Raw genomic sequence first — 26,525 nt, 5'->3', positions numbered from 1 at the left:
TGCCTTTTACAGTCTTCCAGGGAACTGAAATTTCTTCCATTTAGAGAATTTTGTAAAGATTGGTATAAATGGATGTCCGAAGGTGCAATGTCTAGATAAATCAGAACTTCCCAGCTAAGCTGTAACAATTTTTGCCTAGTCATCAAAGAAACATGGTCTTGCGTTATTCTGATGGAAGATTGCACGTTTTCTGTTGATTTAATTCCAGATGCTTTTCATCGAGTGCTACTTTCATTTGATCTGATTGGGAGCAGTACTTGTCGTAGTTAATCGTTTGGTCTTCTGGAAGGAGCTCATAATAGAGGACTCCCTGTCAATCTCATTATATACGCAGCATCACCTTCTTTGGAAAAAGACCAGCCTTCAGTGTGGGTGATGTTGGTTCATTTCACTTGCCCCACGATCTCTTCCATTCTACATTATTGTGCAGTATTCACTTTTCATCACCCCTCCTCATTTGTTTTAAATAGGGAACATTTTCATTACATTTAAGTGGATAATCACATGCCAAAATACAATCAAGAAGGTTTTTTTTTGTTTGTTTAACTTCTGTGGAACCCAAATGTCAAATTGATTGACATAATCAAGCTGGTGCAAATGACTTTTCAGTGGTTGATTTGGATATTTTGAGTATGTCAGGTATCCTTCACCTGGTATAGCATTAATTGTTCTCAAGTCACATCTCAGTTTGATTGCTGACAACTTCAACTCGTCTACCTGACCTTGGAACATTGTCCAAGGAGAAATCTCCAGCACAAAACTTCCCAAACCACTTTTGACACATTCAGTCAGTCACAGCACATTCTACATACTGCACAAATCTCTTTTTGCATTTCAGTTACATTTTTACCTTTCTTGAAATAATAAAGCGTAATATGTTAAAATATTGTTTTTTATTCCATTTTTAATATTAAAATGGCTACACTAAAATTCACCAATTCCGATTTTTTTTAATGCATACTGATTTAACAGCTGTCACAGTGCAAGCCAACAAAATTGTTTCCAGTGAAGTTAAAGACAATTGAGTGCTACTAGAGCCATCTTGGAGAAGGCAATGGCACCCGTACTCCAGTACTCTTGCCTGGAAAACCCCATGGACGGAGGAGCCTGGTGGGCTGCAGTCCATGGGGTCGCTAGGAGTCGGACAGGACTGAGCAACTTCACTTTCACTTTTCACTTTCATGCATTGGAGAAGGAAATGGCAACCCACTCCAGTGTTCTTGCCTGGAGAATCCCGGGGACAGGGGAGCCTGGTGGGCTGCCGTCTATGGGGTCGCACAGAGTCGGACACGACTGAAGCGAATTAGCAGCAGCAGCAGCAGAGCCATCTTATAGAAAACACCTAATGAACTTTTCATTCAGTGAGCAAAGCTTAAAGTTGAGGAATGCTGTTTCTTCCATTGTACTGAAGATCAATAAATACTTTTTGCATGTCTACTGTGCACTAAGTTGTGCCAGGCATTGAGGGTTTCAGTATAAATACATCATGGTTCCTGCTCAGTAGAGAAGTCTGAAGATCATTGCAGTTTGTCTTTTGTGGTAGTTGTTGTTCAGTTGCTAAGTTGTTTCTCATTCTTTGCAACCTCATGGACTGCAGCGTACCAGGCTTCCCTGTCCTTCACTACCTCCTGGAATTTGCTCAAACTATGTCCATTGAGTTGGTGAAACCATCCAGCCATCTCATCCTCTGTCAACCCCTTTTCCTCCTGCCCTCAGTCTTTCCCAGCATCAGGATCTTTTCCAGTGAGTCAGCTCTTCAGGTCAGGTGGCCAAAGTATTGGAGCTTTAGCTTCAGCATCAGTCCTTCCAATGAATATTCAGGGTTGATTTCCTTTAGGATTGACTGGTTTGATCTCCTTGCTATCCAAGGGACTCTCAAGAGTCTTCTTCAGCACCACACTTAGAAAGCATCCATTCTTTGGCACTCAGCCTTCTTTATGGTCCAACTGTCACATCCATACATGACAACTGGAGAAACCATAGTTTTGACTATACAGACCTTTGTTGGCAAATTTAGGGTGATATATCTGGCATGATCAGTCGTAGTTGGCTGTTTACTCTTCCAGTGTTATCTCTTGCTGCCTTGATATTTTTCTCACCTCTGTTACTTCTATGACTGACTCAGATTTTAGAAGTCACTTAATTCATGATATTTTCTCTGATCACTGAGGAGAAATTAGATACCTCCACATCCACTAGTATGTGTTTGTGTAGCACCTAGGTACTTATCATGCTCTATTGTAGATCCTATTTCTTTGAACTGTAAGCACCTTAAGGACAAAAAACTATTGTTTTTAGTTCCAACACATTGCTGGGCACATAATCAGTGATCAGTAAGTCTTTGAATTCTGCTTGAGTAACTAAGAAAAGGCTTGTAACAGTGGAAGCAACATTTGAACCAATTCTTAAAGGATGAGTAGGAGCTCCCTAGGTGGATAAGGAAAAGAAATTCCAAACCAAGGGAGAGGTTTATACAAATAGATGAGACAATGAAACAAGTTTACAAGTAACTCACAGAGCTTTCTAATTTCCACTTGGAATTTGAGATATAGGTTATTGTAGGATGTTATCTCCTGTTCTGACTGATGTTTGAAGCTGAAACTCCAATACTTTGGCCACCTGATGTGAAGAGCTGACTCATTTGAAAAGACCCTGATGCTGGGAAAGATTGAAGGTGAGAGAAGGGGACGACAGAGGATGAGGTGGTTGGATGGAATCACTGACCCAATGGACATAGGTTTGGGTAAACTCCTGCAGCTGGTGATGGACAGGGAGGCCTGGCGTGCTGCAGTCCATGGGGTCTCGAAGAGTTGGACATGACTGAGCAACTGAACTGAACTAACGTCCTGTTCAGAGCCAGCCAGAGTAGATAGAATTAGGTGGTGGAATAAGAATAGAAAGCTGCTCCCTCCCTCAATTATATATCCAGAAGTTGAAAATTAGCCTTTCATTTGAATATGTGTCTGTTTGAGCTGTTAATTTCTCTCCGTGAACCTTTCCCAGAGGAAAGTGATTTCTTCCCAGTCTCTCACTGAAGTTCCTTCTTGAGACATCTCAAACTTAAGAAAGTGGTATACTGAATTAAGCTGAGGGAAATGTGATTGAAATAGTGAAAAGCTCACTCTCCTAGGTAATAGAATTTATATGGAAGCATTACACCTTTTTGATTGATCTTGTAAACTGTTGAAAATATAAAGCATGTTGTCACATTATTGTCTGATGTGCTGGCCAGCAGGAATTGAACCTGTTGTAAACGTCACTAAAGGTTTTGAGTGCTCACCCTTGTTTGCTTAGAAACAGTTCTTCAATACAGTGAGACTGGTTAGAGGGCTTCAGTTTCTCTGTAAATCTAAGCTGTGGGGTTTCCGAGGTGGCTCAGTGGTAAAGAATCCGCCTGACAATGCAGGAGACACAGGTTCTATTTCTGGGTCAGGAAGATCCCCTGGAGGAGGAAATGGCAGCCCACTCCAGTATTCTTGCCCGGGAAATCTCATGGGCAGAGGAACTGAGGGCGACAGTCCATGGGGTTGCAAAGAGTTGGATACGACTGAGTGACAGCGCGCACACACTCAAATCTAAACTGTAGCTGAGATTCCTTTGTGTACTAAACTTCATAAGGCCTCTTTTGCTCTTTCCCTAAGTAAAATTGGAAGAGATTCACAAATTTAAGTCAACAACCTGTCCCATTCCTTGAGGCAATAATCTGTGGAAGAAAAGTATTCTAAAAGTATCTTATTAAGTAAGTGTTAGTCGCTCAGTCGTACCCGACTCTTTGCGACCCCATGGACTGCAGCCCACCAGGCTCCTCTGTCCATGAAAATTTTCCATGCAAGGATACTTGAGTGGGTTGCTATTTCCTTCTCCAGGAGATCTTCCCAACGCAGGGATCGAACCCAGGTCTCCTGCACTGCAGGCAGATTCTTTACCAACTGAACTACAAGAGAAGCTTATTAGGTGACTCTTAAGAGAGAGTTGCCTACTTCTACAAAGTTGAAGTAAGAGTTGCCTTTGTATTTCTAAAATATAACGCATGGAAAGCTAGAATGAACTCAAGGCCTTATTGTTAAGTTTTAAAGCCATCAGGGGGCCAATATCTTCCCCTTTCCCCACTTGTCTACTTTTGTTGTTACAGAGTAAATATTGAAGACTCTCTAGCTCTCTAGGGATTAAGACTTTGCTTTCCAATGCAAGGGGTACAGGTTTGATCCCTGGTCAGGGAGCTGGGATCCCACATGCCTTACCACCACAAAACCAAAGCATAAAATCAATATTGTAACAAATTCAATAAAGACTTTAAAAAGGGTCCACATTAAAAAAAAAAAAAAAACCTTAACATAAATATTGATTGTTAGAATGAAACTGAGACATGCTGGTTAGGGAACATTTGTTGGTTTGGTACATCAGTTCAGTACAGTCGCTCAGTTGTGTTCGACTCTTTGCAACATCACAGACTGCAGCAGGCCAGGCTTCCCTGTGCATCACCAACTCCCGGAGCTTGCTCAAACTCGTGTCCAGTGAGTCAGTGATGCCATCCAACCATCTCATCCTCTGTTGTCCCCTTCTCCTCCTGCCCTAGCATCAGGGTCTTTTCCAGTAAGTCAGTTCTTCCCATCAGGTGGCCAAAGTACTGGAGTATCAGCTTTAGCATCAGTCCTGCCAATGAATATTCAGGGTTTATTTCCTTTAGGATGGACTGGTTTGATCTCCTTGCTGTCCAAGGGACTCTCAAGAGTCTTCTCCAACACCACATTTCAAAAACATCATTTCTTTGGTACTCGGCTTTCTTTATGGTCCAACTCTCATATCCATACATGACTACTGGAAAAACCATACCATAGCTTTGACTAGACAGACCTTTGTCGGCAAAGTAATGTCTCTGCTTTTTAATATGCTGTCTAGGTTTTTCATAGCTTTTCTCCCAAGGAGCAAGCGTCTTTTACTTTCATGGCTGCAGTCACCATCCATAGTGATTTTGGAGACCAAGAAAATAAAGTCTGTCACTGCTTCCATTGTTTCCCCATCTATTTGCCATGAAGTGATGGGACCAGATGCCATCATCTTTGCTTTTTGAATGTTGAGTTTTAAGCCAACTTTTTCACTCTCCTCTTTCACTTTCATCAATAGATTCTTTAGTTCCTCTTCGCTTTCTGCCTGAAGGGTGGTGTCATCTGCATATCTGAAGTTATTGATATTTCTGCTGGCAATCTTGATTCCAGCTTGTGCTTCATCCAGCCTGGCATTTTGCATGATGTACTCTACATATAAGTTAAATAAGCAGGGTGACAATATACAGCTTTGACATACTCCTTTCCCAGTCTGGTTTGGTATTTTTGTTTTTAGGAAATAAATATATCCTTAGCCATTTTTACAAGAACCAAAGTGAGTCCTGGAGTTAGAATCAGGAGACTTGGGTTTTAGTGCTGTCTCTGAGCAAAGCATTTAACCTCTTGAACCTTCAGTCTTTCTTTTATAGAGAGTAGGAGATTGAGCCAGATGATCACTAAGATTCTTTATTTAATCTTTTGTTTATTGTGCATGCATGCTCAGTCACTCAGTCACGTCTGACTCTTGGCGACCCCGTGGACTGTAGCCCTCCAGTCTCCTCTGTCCATGGGGTTATCCCCACAAGAATACTGGAGTGGGTTGCCATTTCCTCCTCTAGGAGATCTTCCCAATCCAGGAATCAAATCCGAGTCTCCTGAAGCTCCGGCACTGGCAGGCAGATTCTTGTTCTCTGAGCCACCTTGGAGGCCTTGGATTTATTACTATTTTCAAATACTCAAGATTAGCAGTGAGCCAAGTCAAGCTGGGCATTTAAATTTGGCAGATGGTAAACAGTAGCCATATGAGATAAGGATCCTTAAATCTATCTGTTCTACTCTTTTTTAAAGAAAATTATTTTTGGCTATGCTGGGTTTTTGTTGCTGCATACAGGATTTCTCTAGTTGAGGTGGGCGAGGGCTACTCTTCCTGAGGTGCTTGGGCTCCTCACTGCAGCGGCTTCTCTTGTGGAGCCCTAGAGCACAAACTCAGTATTTGCAGCCTGCGGGCTTTGTTGCTCTGTGGCATGTGAGATCTTCCCTGACCCAGGGATTGAGCCCATGTCCCCTGCATTGCCAGGTAGATTCTTAATCACTGGGCCATTTAGAAACTCCCTGTCTGTTCTGTTCTTGTATGGTTCTGTCAGCATGACTAGATTCTGTAGCAGTTTCCAGGCTCTGTGTATGTGTGTGTGTGTGTGTTTAATGTGCCTGTTTTGAACTAATTCATGATAGTCCACACGTCTGGGCTGTTCATCTGCTTAATGTTTCTGTGCACCAACCCTGATTGTGTTCAGACTTCCTCCTTGGCCTGCTTCTTCCAGTTTGCTCTCTGGATTCATGGTACAGAAATGTCATCCTCTTCCGTTTCTGACTAACTTTTTGGTAATGGCTGGGTTTTCTGGCCTAAGCTTTCCTTTTTTGACTTGTTTTTTCACTGTAACAACAATGATGAGTATTGCTTGCATTTACTGAGAGCTTCCCATGAACCAGACACATTATAAAGTGCTTTATTTCTGTTTGTGTCATTTAATCCTTACTACTGCCTTGTACTGCTAAGTATTGTTATGCCCACTTTACAGATTAGGTAACTGAGGCCCAGGGAGATAAAGTAACTTGCCTAGTGTTCACACCCTGTAATAGAGCTGGAATTAAAATGGTAGTCTGCCTCCAAAGCTCATCTTCTTAAACTATATACTGTGTTTTCTTCATGATGATGATGATGATGATATGTTGAGCGTCTACTAGGTGCTGGGGAATGTTTTTCCCACCTTTTCCTTCTGCATTTTCCAGTAGTCAGAGGTGCTATTGCACATGGTGTTCTTTTAGGCTAATAAATGTAAGGGCCAGCTTTGAAGGTATTTGACATTTCTTAGGTTGGAGCATTCTTTCAATGTAAAATTTCAATGTATTTTTCCTTTAATTCTTTCCAATTTTAAAGGTCAATATCATTTTTTTTTTACTACTATTACTAACAACTAGTTTTTGTCCAAGTGTACACATTTTTTTCTTACTGATGCCTTAGCATTGTCATTTTCTTATTCCTTGGTGGTGGTTTAGTCACTGAGTTGTGTCCAACTCTTGCAACCCCAGGGACTGTAGTCTGCCAGACTCCTCTGTTCATGGGATTCTCCAGGCAAAAATACTGGAGTGGGTTGTCATATCCTTCTCTAGGAGATCTTCTCTAACCCAGGAATCAAACCCAGGTCTCCTGCATTGCAGGCAGATTCTTTTACCAATTGAGCTACGAGGGCAGCCTCTTATTCCTTACCTTTGCTATTTAATCAAGAGCAGATAATAGAGGGAATTTTTTGAAGGTCCAGTGGTTAAGACACCACATTTCCACCACGGGGGCATAGGTTCAATCCCTGGTGGGGGGACTAAGATCCTCATGCTAGGAAGCATGGCCACAAAATTTAAAAAAAAAAACAAAACCAGATAATAGAGATAAGATAATGGGGAAAGAAGAGCAGTGCTAATGAAAGGCAAAGGGAAAAATCCAAATACTAGAAATCTTCCTGGAATCTGAGTTTGCAGAACAAAGATTTAAGCTAAAAGCTCATTTTCAGGGGTAACTGTCTTTTGTTAAAGGAATATTAGGGCTTTGACAAACACAGGATTTGACCTCACTAGCTTTAGTATTCTTATCTGATAATAAGATAAATAATACATTCTTCACAATTCCTGTTTAGTTGTGGTGATAATTAAAGGATATAGACAGGTAAAGCTCCTTAATATAGTGCTCAAAATTATTCAGTTCAGTCACTCAGTCGCGTCCGACTCTTTGTGACCCCATGAATCGCAGCACGCCAGGCCTCCCTGTCCATCACCAACTCCCAGAGTTTACTCAAACTCATATCCATCAAGTCAGTGATGCCATCCAGCCATCTCATCCTCTGTCGTCCCCTTCTCCTCCACCTTTAATCCCTCCCAGCATCAGAGTCTTTTCCAGTGAGTCAACTCTTTGCATGAGGTGGTCAAAGTACTGGAGTTTCAGCTTTAGCATCATTCCTTCCAAAGAAATCCCAGGGCTGTTCTCCTTTAGAATGGACTGGTTGGATCTCCTTGCAGTCCAAGGGACTCTCAAGAGTCTTCACCAACATCACAGTTCAAAAGCATCAATTCTTTGGCGCTCAGCTTTCTTCGCAATCCAACTCTCACACCCATACATGACCACTGGAAAAACCATATCCTTGACTAGACGGACCTTTGTTGGCAAAGTAATGTCTCTGCTTTTTAATATGCTATCTAGATTGGTCATAACTTTCCTTCCAAGAAGTAAGCGTCTTTTAATTTCATGGCTGCAGTCACCATCTGCAGTGATTTTGGAGCCCAAAAAAATAAAGGCACTGACACTGTTTTCACTGTTTCCCCATCTATTTCCCATGAAGTGATGGGACCAGATGCCATGATCTTCGTGTTCTGAATGTTGAGCTTTTCAGCCAACTTTTTCGCACTCCTCTTTCACTTTCATCAAGAGGCTTTTTAGTTCCTCTTCACTTTCTGGCATAAGGGTGGTGTCATCTGCATATCTGAGGTTATTGATATTTCTCCCAGCAATCTTGATTCCTCAATATTATTATTGAATTTAAACAGGAAGAAAAGTACTACAAGTTGTTGTTGTTCAGTTGCTAAGTCATGTCTGACTCTTTTGCGACCCCATGAACTTTAAGCCCTCCAGGCTCCTCTGTCCTGGGATTTTCCAGGCAAGAATACTGGAGTGAGTTGCCTTCTCCAAGAGATCTTCTCAACCCAGAGATCAAACCCACATCTTCTGCATTGACAGGTGGATTCTTCACCATTGAATCACTAGGGAAACCTGAAGTATTACATAATATCTTACAAATGTTTATTTCAGTTTTACTATTTTAGTGAGCCAGATTTTCAGATATATTTCTTTTTATTTTTAGAAAAAGTCTACTTAGTTCTAAAATATTGTCTCTAATGTTATTAATTCCCAGTACACAAATCTCATTCTGCTCTGAGTATGCTCTCACAGGTAGGAGATACAGTTTTAGGGCAAGCAGTCAGAATGGTCTGAATGGTCTGATTTTGAGGCAAGCCTGTGTCTAGAACATACCTTTGAATGGACTTCTGCTCTCATCAGCCTGCTTATGCATAACCCTGATGTTTTTTGTGTGATTAAATTAAAATTAAATTGAAGTCTTTGGTAGTCTCGCTTCGTGACTGGGAGTCTGGAAAGTTGTAACCCAGCTCAGTGTCAGAAAAAGTAGGTGTGGACTTTCAGGGCTGTGCCTCTCAGCAACTAGAATGTGGTTGGCAGTCTCCTCCCCTTCCTGCCCTGGAGCTCTTCACAGTGTGCACTCTGGAATGACAGGCATTCCTGTGTGAAGAGAGCCATCGTGAAGACATATTTGTGAGAACCACCAGTGCCTGGTCCGGGCGGGATACAGGGAAACAGAAACTCCCGCAGATTAACTGACCTGGTGCCGTGTTCTGATGTCTGGCGGTGACACTGAGAGAGGAGTGCACGACCCCTCCTTATGTGGATTTATCATTTAAGAAAAGTTTGCTTTGGTCCGGGACAATTTGCTGTTGTGAGACACTTCAGACAACATAATCATGGGGCAAGCTGACATCTCCAGACCGGTAAATCCAGATGGAGTTGGTGAGTAATAGAAGGCAATAAAACAAACTCTTGACAGAGGCAAGGCAGGTTTACAGGTGAAGTTGAATATTTTATAGGAATTTGAGTGTGAGGATTTTGATGTTTTTAACTTTAGGATGTTTAATCACTTTGTGAAGAATAAATTAAAAATATGTTAATTTTTCATTCAGTTATATTAATTTACAACTCATAGTTTTGTTTTACTTGATCCTTTTGGACTTTTAAGATAATATTGCTAGGAAACCATCTGTTAATTTCTTACCCTTGCAGAAAATAAGTGCTATAAGAACTCATGGTTGTTTAGAAATCAGTGGTATTTTACTGCTGTTTTACAGGACTTGAACTGTTGATATATACAGTGGTATAGAACTAGAATTGTTGACTTCTGTAAACAGGACATGTTTTGTTTTGGTTTGATTTGTTTTTCTGGCCATGGCATGAGGGATCTTAGTTCCCGAACCAGTTCCACTGTGCCCCCTACAGTGGACAGAATCCTAACCACTGGACTGCTGGGGAATTCCCAACAGGACCATTTTTAAGATTTAAGTTAATGTTTTAGACTCAGTTGTACATTTTCCAGATAAGTCTCAAGCTTCTTCCATTGTGCTGGTGTTTCCGTTTCTCATAAGGCAACACTTGGTATAAATATTTCTGAAGTCAGTGCTATGCATTTGAAGTGTTATTGTCTCAGAAATAGCTGGAGATCAGGCTGATCATTGTAAGTGTAGCCAGTTTCAAAGAATATAAGTGAAATGGAAGTTCACTGTCACTGAGACTCGTTTTCCTAACATTGTGCAGTTTTATATAAGATGAAGATGGAAAGGTGGAAAAAATAGATTTAAGTGGATATTCATTAAAGGGTTGTTAAATGTAAACAGAGTGGGGGAAAACCTGTGAATCATTTCTTGACATTATACTTTTTTAAAAAAAGGTTTATACCTTCTTATACCTTCTCTTTGATTTATGAAGCACCATAGAATATGTTCAGTCCCAGGCTACTTTTTTTTCCCCCAGAAATAAAAAATGTTAGTGACTTTAAAGAAAGCCATGAAGTGTGGGAACACAGGTAACACTCCCAAATACGTCTTGTGATTTAATGTAATTTCATTTCTAGAGGTGTGTTTTCCCCTGAGAACTTGCCAGATGAAATTCCTACAAAATAATTTTCATGTTTTATTGAAACTTGGGTACATCAGTTGCAAAGTAAGCGATTCAGCCACAGATTTTTAGAACTGAAATCAGAACTTGACTGACTTTACTATGATCACCAGGGCTGAATCCATATCGATTCAGTAGCTCACTTGTTTTTCTTAATGAAATATTTTATAGGTAGAAAAGGGTATAGAGGAAAATATAAAAGATCCTCTGGGGCTTCTACTTATCTTAAGAGATAAAATTAAAAATGGAGATATTTCCCCCATCCCCTCTCTCTGTGCCCACATTCCCTTATGATAGCATTTTGCTTCTTTGCTCCCAGAGGTAACCACTCTCCAGAATTTAGTCAATTCCCTTTTGGGCCACTAAATTTTCCTGTGGTTTCTACTACAAAGATAGTTCTTTGTTAATAAATCAGGATGTAAATCATGCTAGGCATTTATCTATGAGATGGAAATGAAAGGTCTTTGAAAAGCAAGATGGGTAAGCAGGTACAACTTACTAATGAGTGGTGATATTTATGCAGAATGCTCATTTAACATCTAATACTAGACAAAAAATTTCATCTCAGTAGATAAAATTCATAATCTTTTCTGCCTATAAAAAAAGTAGGCCTCATCATTCATCAGTTTTTCTGCCTACCAACAACCCTAATAAAAGATTTCTGAAGTAGGGATTTCCCTGGTGGCCTAGTGGCTACGGTTCTGAGTTTTCACTGCTATGATCTGGGTTTAATCCCTGGTTCTTGAACTGAGATCCTACAAGACGCACAGTGCGGCCGGAAAAAAAAAGACCTATGAGGAAGAAATAGCGATCACTCAGGTACCTAACTAAGGCTTTTATATTCTGAGTTTAATTTTTGGATTTTATTTCCTATTATCTATGTAATTCAAAGGTAACGACAAGCTATTTTCATGGACAGACTTAATTTTATCATTTATAATTCTATCATTTAGAATTCAGGATGTATTCTATTTGAGCAAATCAGGACCAGGTCTTGAAGGCTCAACATTGATGACTTTGAGGACTATACCATTACTATAAAGTCTTTTACCAAACAGTTTCTTCATGAAATTTTAAAAGCATTTCAGTGGGTAGGTGTCTGGTAAGAATATTTTACCAGAATCTTTGGAAAGATAAATGTAGAAAGTAAATTAAGAGCTAAGTCATTTGTTCAAAGTTCTCGGCCTGTAATACAGTAGTTAGTTTTAAGCTTCAAACTTGATGGTACTGGGTTTGGCAAGCCAAATGATGCAAAAATAAACAGATGAATGTATTGATATCTTATTATTTTCAAGGCACTGTGAATGTGGCAGACTCTATGGGTATAATTCCTGTCTGTGCCTTTAAGAAGTTTACTTTCTAGTTAAGAATTTATAATATTGGGCTTCCCTGGTGGCTCATTGGTAAAGAATCTGCCTGCCGATGCAGGAAACACAGCTTCAATCCCTGATCCAGGAAGACCCCACATTCCACGGAGCAACTAAGCCCATGCACCACAACTGTTGAGCCTGCGCTGTAGAGCCCAGGAGCTGCAGTTTCTGAAGCTCGAGCGCCTAGAGCCCCCATGCTCCCCAGCAAGAAAAGCCACCACAATGAGAAGCCCAAGTACCTCAAGTACCACAGCTAGAGTGGCCCCTGCTTGCTGCAACGGGAGAAAAGCCTGCGCAGCAACAAAGACCCAGCACAGCCAAAAACAAACAAACAAGTAAATCTTAAAAGAATGCAAAATATTAAAAGTAAAAGTTTTACATATTTTAAAATTTGTCTAAGACATATTCCATTTTTTAAGGTTGTTAGCTGCCCATGGCTTATAATGGAAGTATCGAGGTGTTAACCAAGAAGAGTCTGCTTTCAAATAAATAACTTTGCAGGAGAACTCACATGCACATTTATGAGATGTTATGTAAAAACAAGTATTTTTACTGTAGGTTCTCTCTAACAACAGGTGAGCCAGTAGAGAATTTGAATTCTTACTCTGCAGATTAAGAATTTATGCTGTGATGTCCATTCAAGGAAATAAACAGTTTTCCTCAGCAGTTCATATTAAAAAAAAATCCTAAAATGAAATATATCTATAGGAGAGGTCTGTAGGTTTACTGAGATAGGGGCTTCCCTGGCAGTCCAGTGGTTAAGACTCCATGCTCCTACTGCAGGGTAGGCGTGGATTCGATCACTGGTTAAGGAACTAAGATCCTGTAAGCCATGCTCTGTGGCCAAAAATAAAAATTACTGAGATAAAACTTTCAAATAATACTCTGTAATTCTCAATCAATGTAAAAGCTATTTCTATGTTCACTGGAATCCTTTACTATGTTATCATATTAAAACAAACAGCTAATTATCACATATCCCTAAATTAGGCAGAAAGAATTTTAATAAATTCTACCCAGCCATTTAGTCTAGAGCTGCCCTTCTCTTTCTGCCTTTCCATTTCCCCTGCCTAGCTCCTTTTTTTTTTTGGCCCCAACATGTACCTTTCACTCACTAATTGCCCTCTCCCCCTTGCCACTTTTCCTCTGTATAAGGATCAGTTCAGTTCAGTTCAGTCAGTTGTGTCTGACTCTGCAACCCCATGAATCGCAGCATGCCAGGCCTCCCGTCCATCACCAACTCCCAGAGTTCACTCAGACTCATGTCCATCAAGTCAGTGATGCCATCCAGCCATCTCATCCTCTGTCGTCCCCTTCTCCTCCTGCCCCCAATCCCTCCCAGCATCAGAGTCTTTTCCAGTGAGTCAACTCTTCTCATGAAGTGGCCAAAGTACTGGAGTTTCAGCTTCAGCATCATTCCCTCCAAAGAAATCCCAGGGCTGAACTCCTTCAGAATGGACTGGTTGGATCTCCTTGCAGTCCAAGGGACTCGCAAGAGTCTTCTCCAACATCACAGTTCAAAAGCATCAATTTTTTGGCGCTCAGCTTTCTTCACAGTCCAACTCTCACATCCATACATGACCACTGGAAAAACCACAGCCTTGACTAGACGGACCTTAGTCGGCAAAGTAATGTCTCTGCTTTTCAATATGCTATCTAGGTTGGTCATAACTTTTCTTCCAAGGAGTAAGCGTCTTTTAATTTCATGGCTGCAGTCACCATCTGCAGTGATTTTGGAACCCCCAAAAATAAAGGCACTGACACTGTTTTCACTGTCCCCATCTATTTCCCATGAAGTGATGGGACCAGATGCCATGGTCTTCGTTTTCTGAATGTTGAGCTTTTAAGCCAACTTTTTGACTCTCCTCTTTCACTTTCATCAAGAGGCTTTTTAGTTCCTCCTCACTTTCTGCCATAAGGGTGGTGTCATCTGCATATCTGAGGTTATTGATGTATAAGGATATGCTGAATCAAAAGATATTATATTGTCATATTTTCCCTTCATTCCTTTTCCATCAGTATTTGATTCATTTTGCTCTTAAATTTGTTGTTGTTGGTTCTTAGACATGAAAATAGGAGTGGTTTGGGGAAAGGTGCTTTAGAAATAATATGTTATTTGGAAGCAATGTCAGGAGATTGGTAGATAGACAAATTTTAATATAGTTATGTAGCAGTATTAACATAGAAATGAATAATAGATGGACTAATTAAAAATAAACTTCTTCATGAGACTGGAAAGAACACTTGTCACTACTTGGTCATCAGAATTATCAGACGTCTCTCATACCTATCTAGACCTAAAAATAAATGCTTCTGAGAAAGAAGGAACAGGATTACTTTCTTCATGTGATGCAAGAATCAGGAGAAAGTGTAGGGGTCTGTCATGAACTCCTTAAAGGATTTTCTGTTGTTATTGAATGTAGAATACCAATCAAAAATTATTTTCTGAATGGCCCATTGTCACAATAATGTATTCCTTCTTTCTACTTGCTGGTTAATTTTGAGAGGTTTAAAGTTTTTTTTCCATGAGAGAATATATTATCTTGCACCTCACTATAAAAACTTTCAAGTTGCAACTTTTATCAAAAAATTACACACATCCAATTTGCCAGAGTAAAGCACCATAATTTCTTGGTGCAATTATGGTCAAAGAACTGTTTTCCTAGAGCTGGAATCTCAGACCTGATTTACCTGCAGGTACAGAGAAAGGTACAGAAAAGAGCTGTCTTCTTGAGTGCTTTCCCAATTCTATTTCCCAAAGGTCAGAACTATGCAGTATTTCCAAGGGAAGTTATGGACCTGTTGCAGACAAAGCCTGCTTTGTTCATTAGTGGCAAGTTTTGCCTTCTGTAATTTTGTTGCAGTTTTCTAAAACAGTTTTTTAAATCCAATAATAATCCTCTTTTTGAAGGCAAAAGCAAGTACAATAGTGTAAGTACCATAAATTAGTGTTCTCCATTTACAGAGTTCTAATGCTGTTAAAATGCTGTTAGATGGGCATAAAAGGAAATTAAACAGAATCATGAGATTATAAAAGTAATTGGTCACTATATATGTAAATCAGATCATTATGCTGTATTCCTTGAACTTAAAAAAAAGATAATTGGTGCCTCTTGATAATGGACTGTGTATTTCATTGCACAAAGCTATGTATTTTTAAGTTTTGGACAATAACTGATTATTAAAAGCTTTGTGGGTAAAAGAAGAATTTTATACACTTTAAATTCTATACATTTTTTAAAACTCAATAAGGTATAAGAAATAGAGCTCGAACTAAGACAGTCCTAGTAAGTTTGTTGCTTATTACTAAATCTAGTGAATAAAGAAGACTGTCTTGAAAACTAAGTTATCTGTCAACTGCAGTTGCCTGTGCCTTAACTTGGCTTCCAACTTGGATGACCAAGAATTGGTTGTAAATCCGATTCTAAAATGAACTAGGCTTACTGTTTAACCCTGTTTTATCCTTTATCTCTAGCAAGTAATGTAGGTATAATATGTATCCACAGCAACTAGTCAATGAATACTTTATCTGAAGATGAAAAGTACTAAGTAATTTTTTAATAATACTATACATTTATTTAAAAATCACCTCAGAAATTCACCTGGATCAACTGAGCCTGAACTAAAAACATTGAGTTAAATACCAACCAGGAAAAAACTGAGGGTTGAAAAGGAAACTTCTAGAACTCTACATAATACATAAGAAATAAGTCTAGGACTTCGCTCGTGGCCCATTGGTTAAGAATGTGCTTTGCAGTGTAGGGGACACAGATTCAATCCCTGATCCGAGAGGATCCCACGTGCTATAGAGCAGCTAAGCCTGTGCGCCACAACTACTGAAGCCTGCACACTCTAGGGCCGCGAGCCTCAACTGCTGAGCCCGTCGGCTACAACTCCTGAAGCTCATGCAGCTAGAGCTTGTGCTCCACAACAGGAGAAGCCGCTGCAGTGAAGAAGCCCACAATGTACAGCAACTAGAGAGTAGCCCCCACTCACCGCACCTAGAGAAAGCTAGCACGCAGCAACAAAGACCTAGCACAGCCAAAGAGAATGCATAATTTAATTAGTTAAATTTACAAAAAGAAGTCGATGAAATGTGAGGTACTACAACTTGAAGGAGGAAGTAAGTAGTTTAAACACTGGGGCACAGTTTCAAGATACTACTGAAGCTTCAAACTCCAGACTGTAATTTAGTTAGGTATCTTGCACTCCTAACCTCCACCCGCTCTAGAAAGCACCAGGACCTCCACAGCTTTCCTAGTGGCCTGCAGTTACGTGACTTCTTTGGAACACACAACCATAAAACTATAAGCAGCATTCTACACCCTGTTTTCTGGCAAACAAAGGGAAACAAGGAGGGAAACCACCTTCTTTTCGCTCTCATGGAAAACAGAATGAGACCATAAATACATTTTAAGTTCCGTAATTAATTTAAACAATGAGATACCCGAATGTGACTCCTGTATTTCTTCTGTGAAATTGACAATAGGAGGGAGATGGTTGTAAAATCAGAGTTGTTGAGAACAAATGTTTGGTTGATGTGCGAATTTGCTTATGAGTGGTTTCAAACTCACTCTCTAAGTCCTTTATTTAGGAGTACAGAAACAATATTTGAGGTGTAATTGTATCATTAAAAATTTTAAAAATGGTTTCTAGACATCTGAATTATACTTTTTGTTGTATCATTTATTCATCCATCAGTTTTTCTTTCTCTCTTTTGCAGTTTTCTAAATGTTGCAATTGAATTTTCTTCATGTCAGACAAAAATTCATAGTAAGAAACCTGAACAGTTTTAATGGATTCAAGAATGCTATGGAGATTAGTGGCTTCAATTAGATCTAATCAACCACCCCCATCAAGGATTTGTGCATACTTTAAAATGCTTCATTCCACAGCTGAAAAGCTTACACGTGGTGAATTTAGATTACCATTAACTTTGTTCTCTAGCTTCATGTATCACTATTCCAGATACCAAAGAAAATGGCCTTGAGTGGTTTAATTTGCTTAATAGTTTGGACTGTGATTTTTATGTGGGAAATAATTCATTTTTATACGAACCTAGTTTTCTGTAGACAGTTGGTTTTTAATTGAAGTGAATTAATGAAAATTATATTAACATGATTGATGTAGCATAACATCAATAACACAAAAATATAAAGCTTTTTAGGACTTCCCTGGTGGCTCAGACAGTAAAGCGTCTGTCTACAATGCGGGAGACCTGGGTTCAATCCCTGGGTCGGGAAGATCCCCTGGAGAAGGAAATGGCAATCCACTCCAGTACTATTGCCTGGAAAATCCCATGGACAGAAGAGCCTGGTAGGCTACAGTCCATGGGGTCACAAAGAGTCAGACACGACTGAGCAACTTCACTTTCATTGTTTAGGAAGAGTTGTTTTCCATTGTGTATTTATGTATATGCTGGACTTTATTAACTGTCATGGGCTCCCACTTTCAAAGTGAATTTGTTTTTGTTCCAATTATAAAAGCCATCCATGTTCATTGTAAAGGAAAAACACACACACAAAGAATATAAGAAGCTAGAAAGGAGAAAAGCAAATATCCCATAATCCTACCATCAGATTATGGTTACATTTTAGACTAGTTCCATCCATTCTCCTTTTTAATGTGTAGCATAGTTTAGATAATGTAATATGTAAATAATGTAAATGTAAATAAATATATACCATTTTTAACCTTGAATTAATTACTCTAGAAACCTAGTTTTAATAATTATATAGTTTTATATAAAATTTTGTTTATTTATATACCCATTGTTATACATTAAGATATTCACAGTTATATACCACTCTAAATAACACTGTCAGAAATAATATCTTTAGGCAGCTTCCATCTTCCAAAGCTGAGTCTACTAGATTTTTGTGTGAATGTTAATGAGAACTTAAGCTTTTTGATCCTGGTCCCTCCAGTTCTAAATAATACTCTGTTAGTTTTTGTTTTTGTTTTTTAAAGAAGAATATATGCCCAAATGGAGTTTGATAATGGGAGGCTAATACCTGTTTCATACTCTTCAAAGTTGAATTTAGGCAGATGGCTGAGTAGGTCTTTCCAAAGAATGTTATTATAAGTCTACTTTCAGTCAGCTACCTTCCCTTCTTGGGAATATTCTTGAATGTATGTAGGGAAGGCTTAACTGGCTATCTCTTGCTGCTGCTGCTGCTAAGTCACTTCAGTCGTGTTCAACTCTGTGCAACCCCATAGATGGCAGCCCACCAGGCTCCCCCGTCCCTGGGATTCTCCAGGCAAGAACCCTGGAGTGGGTTGCCATTTCCTTCTCCAATGCGTGAAAGTGAAGTCGCTCAGTTGTGTCAGACTCTTAGCAACCCCATGGACTGCAGCCTACCAGGCTCCTCCATCCATGGGATTTTCCAGGCAAGAGGACTGGAGTGGGGTGTCATTACCTTCTCCGGGCTACCTCTTACTACCATTTAATTACTTAAAGATCCTACTCTTCATATGTAGGACATTTGATGGAATGAAGTTTTTGTGAATTCCGTTTGGTGTCAGTATAGTTGATTTTTGGGGAAAAGAGATGATTTACCCCTTTGCCTTTTCATTAAGAATGATTAATCTGCTTCTCTTTCTTCTTTTTCTGAAATCTTTCATGCATGAGAAAGATTCCCTTGATTCAGAATTTATTTCTTTCAGCAGGCAAAGAGTACATGGGAATAACTTTATCAATACTTCATTTTAATCAGTTATAGGTGTTACTTTTGAATAATGGCTAAAAGTTGAGTTTCTAGAGCACTCTCAAACTAGTCTCCTCTAGAAATGCCTAAGAGTGTGACTTCAGAGTCCTCTCTCCCACATATCTTATCAACAACATGAAGAATCTGTTTCAGCTTGAAGCAGAATCTTTTTTTTTTTTCAGCTGTGCCACAGTGGCACGTGGGATCTTAGTTCCCCTATCAGGGTTCAAACCCACGCCCCCTTCCCTGGAAGCGCAGAGTCTTAACTACTGGATTGCCAGGAAAGTCCTGAAACAAGATGTAAAGAAATAAGATGCACAACAGTCAGTGAAGACTCCAAACACAGGATATGATTCATAAATAAGAAAGAAAAATCTATAATCCAATGTAAAAATAGTGTACAATAATGATCTAAATCATAAAAATTGATTGCTATATCCAATTTAAGTACAAAGGAATACGTTCATTTTTAAAATTTATTTTTTAATTGGAGGAAAATTGCTTTACAATGTTGTGTTGGTTTTTGCCATAAAACTAATGCAAATCATTAGTTTTGATTGAACCTCTTGAACCTCCCTCTCTTGCAACCATCCCACCCCTCTAGGTCATCACAGAGCATCGGGCTGGTTTCCCTGTGTTACATAGCAACTTCCCCCCAGCCATCTGTTTTACATACGATAGTATATATGTGTCAGTGCGACCTTCCCAGTTCGTCCCACCTTCTCCTTCTCTGTCCACAAGTCTGTTCTCTACGTGCATCTTAATTCCTTCCCTGCAGATAGTTTCATCAGTACCATTTTTCTAGATTCCATATATACACATTAATATACGATATTTGTTTTTCTTTATCCATTCTTGTTTTTCTTTATCCATTCATCTGTTGATGGACATCTAGGTTGCTTCCATGTCCTGGCTATTGTAAAATGCTGCCAAAGTAATGACTTCTAACAGAAATGAACAAAGGACTGATAAAGTACCTGTTGAAATTTGAAGTCATTGTAAGTGGGTGGCAAATTAGTTTATGTGCTAAGTCTCTCAGTTGTGTCCGATTCCTTGCAACCCCCTGGATTGTAGCCCACCAGCCTCCTCTGTCTATGAGATTCTCCCAGCAGGAATACTGGAGTGGGTTGCCATTTCCTCCTCCAGGGGATCTTCCCAACCCAAGTATCAAACCAAAGCCTCCTGCATCTCCTGCATTAGCAGGAGGATTCTTTACCACTGAGCCACCTGGGAAGCTCAAATTAGTTTATAAGGAAGCTCTAATAAGATACCTAGCTTTACTATTTGTACCCTTTATATATTTTGATAGAAAGTATCCAAAGAATGAAACATACAACAAAAAGCAGTCCAATGGTGGGGGGAGAGGGGGGAGAGAAAACCAATGAAATTGCATGTATAAAGTCCTGAAATAAATTTAAAAACTCAGTCCCCAACTGAAACTACTATACCCAGTAAAAATATCCTTCAAAATAAATGGAATAAAATTATTCTACTTGGAAGTGGAGAATTGCAGGAAGAAATGAAGAATATCTGAAAAAGCAAGTATGCAGGAAATACAAAAGAGTAGTATTTGTTAAAACCACAATAATGTGTTCTGTGGCTGATTGTTATATGTATGTATAAGTAAAATATGACAACACGAATAATGGAGTTGAAATGTAAAGTTCTTGCCTTGTTCTATATGTTGTGAAAGTACTAACTTAAATGTAGACTACAAGTCAAGGATGCACAGAACAAATGAGACAAATGGAAAGTAAACAGCAAAATGGTAGACCTCTAACCGCCAGCTGTGTGTAAAAGCATTAGGTATAAATGGACTGAACACTCTAAAAGACAACAGTTTTAAACTAGAGAGAAAAACAAAGCAAGGATGTTATTAGAGCAATTTAGAGAATTTCATAATGATAAAAGGGTCAATTCAACAGGAAGATACAGCTTTAAAGTATATAAAGCAAGAATTAATAAAAGTAAAGAGACAGATCCACTTTCATAGGTATAAATAACAACATACCTCTCTTAGTAACTGATAGAACAAGCTGACAACATATCGAAAGGAATATTTATTAATGATATGTATAACATGATAAACCAACCTGACATAACTGGTTTATATAGACCACTACAGTCACTAACTGATACACTAATACGCTATATTCCCAAGTACACATGGAACATAGTATGTTGTAAATCTAGAGAAGAAAAAGGAAAAAAAAACAATAATAAGTGGCTAGTCTCTAAAAAAATTAATAATAAATGACTAATTCTCTTTAAGATCTAGGGGAAAAATTAATGTAAACTTTTATTTATTTATAATTTAAATTCTATCTGAGTCCAGGAAACTCACAGGGAAGATCCTCCCAATTCTTCTGTAGGAATAATTTACCTGAGTCGGAAACTCTAGAATGGTGCCATGATTTTCTGGTTTATTTTTCTTCAACAAAGAATTAGGTTACGTGCAGATAATGTCTGCCTCTGTCTCTCTTAACATGCAAAAGCTTTCCAGATAGTATCTGGATTTAAATTTAGCAACCTGACTGATTAAGAATCACCTGGGAAATTTTTTGAAAACAGATTTCTAGGGCCCACCTCCTGCAGATTCCATGTTTTGAAACGCAACTAAACTGATTCCAAGTATTTGAACAGCTTTGGGAGTCACAGAAATAATGTTCTGTTTGTCATGACAGTGAGGAAGAGAGAAGGGAGAATGTGAAAATATGGAAAGGAGAATGTGAGAATAGGAATGAATTGGGGATAATAATAACTGGGTTAGGACTGGGTGTGGCTGAGGCTCACTGCATGATGCAGGAGGCATACCCGCTTCTGAAAGTTTTATGGCTGTAAAGATTAAGCACATTTGCATAAAGCATCAAATGAAAAACTGCTGTCTTTGCTTTTTGTATTCAGTGACTGGATGGCAGATGCATTCCTTTTTATCATAAGCTGTTGGTATTTTCCAGATACACTGTGACTTAATATAAATGGAACTTACTTTGAGCTCATATGTTAGCAGGCATAAATATGTTTGAAAGGATATCATGATTTTGTTGTTTTGAATGTATAAGAAAAGGGATACATATTGTTCAATGTAATGAAGAACTAAAACAGATAAACTAAGTCCTACTTTAGAAGGCGATTTCTTGTTGTCCAGTTGTTGTGTCTGACTCTGTCACCCCTTGGACTGCAGCACGCCAGGCTTCCCTGTCCTTTATCTCCTAGAGTTTGCTCAAACTCATGGCCATTGAGCCAGTGATGCCATCCCACCATCTCATCCTCTGTCACCTCCTTCTCTTCCCGCGTACAATCTTTCCCGGCATCAGGATCTTTTCCAATGCGCTGACTCTTCGCATCAGGTGTTCAAAGTATTGGAGCTTCAGCATCAGTCCTTCCAGTAATATTCAGGGTTGATTTCCTTTAGGATGGACTGGTTGGATCTCCTTGCTGTCCAAGGGACTCTCAAGAGTCTTTCCAACACCACAGTTCAAAAGCATCAATTCTTTGGTGCTCAGCCTTCTTTATGGTCCAACTCTCACACCCATATATGACTTCTGGAAAAACCATAGCTTTGACTATACTGACCTTTGTCACAAAGTGATGTCTCTGCTTTTTAATATGCTGTTAAGGTTTGTCATAGCCTTTCTTCCAAGGAATAAGCATCTTTTCATTTCATGATTGCAGTCACCATCTGCAGTGATTTTGGAGCTCAAGAAAATAAAATCTGTCATTTTCCCCCATCTATTTGCCAAGAAGGTGGTAAGGTATCAAAAAAGATAGTGGAAGCAGGCTACATTGGATGTATTTTCATTTTAAGACTTTACAGACAACTTTCTGTGATTTTGTTACTGCCTAAGATTTCTATAAAGTTTTTTGGCTATTTTTCTTTGTAAAAGCACCACAAAGCACTTAGAATTTTTACTTTCACATTGTTAGTTTGAGGGTTTTTTGTTTGTCTTGGCTTGGTTTTTGTTTTTTTATATTTTCTCTATTACTTTTAACCAAACAGGCATTTTCCTGTGTGTCTTTTGGAACTGAGTGAAGTTCAATCATTGGGTGGGTTAGCAAGAGATTTAAAGTTTCAGTCTATCCCTGCCTCAGTAAGGAAGGCTAATATTTGAGAAAGAACAGCTTATTTTACTTAGCCCCATTCCTGAAAATGTTATCATAAACATATGTTAAATATTATATAATGGATGCTCTGCAGTGTCTTCAGGTCTCACTGACATTCCGTAATTGATAGAATACTGTCTTAGTTAAAGCACTCACTCTTAAAAGCAGTACCACGTGTTCACGCTAGTGCTACTCTTGGTGGTCTGTCCCAGGACAGGAGCAACCAACCTTGAAAAAATATGATCCAGTGTTATATTCTGTTTCATTTCATGTAAAGAATTAGAATAGTCGAGACCCAAGATGCCCTCAAGTAAAGACGTCAGTGGTGTCCTTTGCATCTCTTGCACTTCAGGAACCGGGCCCCTGTTTTGCCCTTGTCATTTTAGGCAAAATAATGTAACAGCAGCCATCACTGCAATCATTCTAATTACGATTGTGTAAATCTGACCTTTATCAAGACTTCCCTAGACTCAACACCTACCAACTGAAAAAAGATTGAATTGGCATGTGTTTCTTAAAAAAAATTAATGCTTGGTTGATTGTGTGTTTTCTCTTGTGAAAAAATATCTATTAAGTGGTTTTTTAGTGCCTATATTATGCTCCTTTGTTTCTCCCCACCTCCAAATGCATTTGCTTCAAATGTGAGGTTATTTACAATAAATATGTTAACTTATTACATGTGACTATATAGTATGTGGCCCTTGATGTATTTCTGCAAAGTCAAGGCCCCACTTGAATTCCAGGATTGTTATTCCACATGACTCTTTTTTTTCTTCTCCTCTAGACTTCTCCAAAGAGCCCTGGGACAGTAGGTGGAGTGCAAAGTTGTATTGTGTTGCCTTCCTGCTTTTTTTTTGTTGTTGCCTTCCTGCTTTTTATTATTATTATTATTCTTGGCCCAGTCTTGGCTGCTTCTTTCTCTGCCACTAAAGCTCACTCACTAAACCCTGCATGTATGGTCATTATGAGGGACTCATGGCCTTTCATTTCAGTTCTGCACATTTATCATGTCAGTTATGTTTCTTGTCAAATCTTTAGAATCAGTTTTGTCCCTAAAGCAATCTTATGATAAGCAAACTGAACTCTCATCTCTACTTAAAATTTTTCCTTTGTTTTGAAGCATCTCTAACACCCCTGTCCCACCCCAAAAGTCCCTTCTAGTACTCCCAAATGACCTAAGGTCTTTTTTGCAAAGGGAGAAAATAATCTGATAACATACACAAGAAAGTGTTATCCCCTCCCTGACTGTTTATGTCCTGAGAAAGGAGAGCAGGGAGAGGGCAGTGTTTAACAGAGAAAATGACTCACTCACCGATGGTGGAATTCTCTGCTTCAGTGACACAAGAGATAGTGTTGTTAACTGGCTTTCCCCCATGCCAAGAAGCCTACAATGAGGCAAGATCTCATGCATATTAGGAAGAGATTCACATTTGTGTATGCATGTGCCTTTAAGATATCTGAGCTGATTATGATCATCTCATTGAATTTTTGTCCTCAGATGATGTGTCAGTTCCATTTGGTTCTTTTTCCCCTTAGTAATTTATCTGTTATGGATTTTGATGTCTGGTGTCCATGTGATGTCAAGGAGTCTGTCTGCATGATTGTTCATCATTGCTCTGATCCTTTCCAACTACCACAGGAAGAGAGGGGAAGGGACATTTTCAAGATTATGTTGAAATAATAAATTGGCTGTTCTCTTCCCTCTCTCCCTCTCATGCAACAGAAGAAATAGGTCAGCCCAGTGCAGACCTAGGCATGGTCATGGACTGCGTGGAAGCAGGAGACATAACGCCTCCTACCAAAAGGAAGAGCAAGTTCTCGGGCTTTGGCAAGATCTTCAAGCCCTGGAAATGGCGGAAAAAAAAAAGTGATAAATTCAAAGAGACATCAGAAGGTGAGATGGTAAAATTGATGTATATGTTCTGAGTCAAAGAGTTCCCCATTGGAAGTACCTAACTTTTTCATTCTCTTCCCAATTTTCTATAACCCCCTATTTGAATAGGAAATTGAATCTTTTAGAATTAAAAAACCAAGTAGTCACTCACTGAGTATTTTGATGGAATTAATGTTTATCAATTGAGTGGTGAATGGAGCTCCTGAACTACAGCAAGTCTAAGATGCTTTTTTTTTTGGCCGCACTGGGTCTTCATTGCTGTTTGTGGGGTTTCTCTAGTTGCCGTGCGCAGGCTTCTCACTGCAGCGGCTTCTCCTGTTGGGGAGCATAGCCTCCAGAGCCTGGTCTCATAGGTGGCACATGCACTTAGTTGCCTTGTGGCATGTGGGATCTTCCCAGACCAGGAATCAAACCCATTTTTCCTGCATTGGCAGACAGATTCTTAACCACTGGACCACCAGGGAAGCCCTAAGATGCTTCTTTTTTCCTATTCTGGCTACTTCCTCCCAGAAAAAGTTCGTCCATAATATCTCATTATTGAAATTTCCGTAAAAAAGGAAGGAATGCAGAGGACTCGGGTTCCATCCCTGGTTGGGGAATTAAGATCCCACTTGCCACAGAGCAACTGAGCCCTGTGTAGCCAAATAAACAAATAATTCTTAAAAAAAAGGAAGGCATTCCCTGGCAGTCCAGTGGTTAGGATTCCTCCCCCTCACTGCCAAAGGCCAAAGTTCAATCCTTGGTCAGGGAACTAAGGTTCCATATAAGCCTCATGGCGTGAAAAAAAGAGGGGGGGCTGTAAAGCTGAACTTGTGTAGTTCCTTTTGGAAATGATACTTTCCCAATAGCACAGGATGCCAGAGAAATTAAGTTTTAAAATTTGAAGGTTGGTTTGTATTCTTTTCTTTCCTAAGAATAGAAATTGAACCACTGTATTCTTTTACCTAAGGTGTTGACTTTTGTCCGCACATTTCTGAGTATTGTTTTCTAATTTAATGTTAGTTTTAGAGAGAAAAATATCTATGCGAAAACCGAGAGAAGAGCTGGTTAAAAGAGGGGTTCTGTTGGAAGACTCTGAGCAGGGTAAGTATGCATACACTCAAATAGCATATGCCTGTCTCTGTACGCTTGGTCTTTGGTTCTGACTAGGCATTTGAATTTTCTTTTTTTATTATTGCTGTTGTTGAGAGGGGAGGGGACTTTAAAAAACTTTCATCATCTAGCATATATATTTTTAAAACTTTGATTAAAAAAGAAAAGGCAATCAGTAGGAAAGTCGGCAAAAGCACTGAACAGACATTTCACTGAAGAGTACATACAGATGCCCAATAAACAGAGAAAAAGGTGGGTTTCTTACTTCATTAGTAATTAAGAGATGCAAATTAAAACCAAAATAAAAGAGCTCTACGCATAAACTAGAAAACCTAAAATTAACCAAATGACCAAGAACAAGAACTGATGAGGGTATGAAATAAGTGGAATTTACATACAACTATTGTTATAAGTGTTAAAGTGGAATGATCACATTGAAAAATAGTTTAACGTAATCTACAAAAGCTGGAAATATGTAAACCTATGTACTGCTGCTGCTGCTAAGTCACTTCAGTCGTGTCCGACTCTGTG

At 39.1% G+C, this 26,525-nt stretch overlaps 1 protein-coding gene across 1 annotated transcript in view; it reads left to right on the top strand.

The window, feature by feature from the left end:
- Positions 1-335: 335 nt before the first annotated feature.
- Positions 336-26,525, top strand: part of PHACTR4 (phosphatase and actin regulator 4) — a 57,385-nt gene continuing 31,195 nt past the window's right edge. Inside the window, exons 1-4 of the mRNA XM_068967939.1 lie at positions 336-368; positions 23,793-23,820; positions 24,732-24,902; positions 25,905-25,985. Of these exons, the coding sequence (XP_068824040.1) occupies positions 24,764-24,902; positions 25,905-25,985 (220 nt within the window). The 5' untranslated portion in view covers positions 336-368; positions 23,793-23,820; positions 24,732-24,763. The remainder of the gene's footprint in view (positions 369-23,792; positions 23,821-24,731; positions 24,903-25,904; positions 25,986-26,525) is intronic.

The sequence above is a fragment of the Capricornis sumatraensis genome, chromosome 3 (assembly GCF_032405125.1).
Source record: "Capricornis sumatraensis isolate serow.1 chromosome 3, serow.2, whole genome shotgun sequence".
NCBI classification, from domain to species: Eukaryota; Metazoa; Chordata; class Mammalia; order Artiodactyla; family Bovidae; genus Capricornis; species Capricornis sumatraensis.
This window is presented reverse-complemented; position numbering and strand designations above follow the sequence as displayed.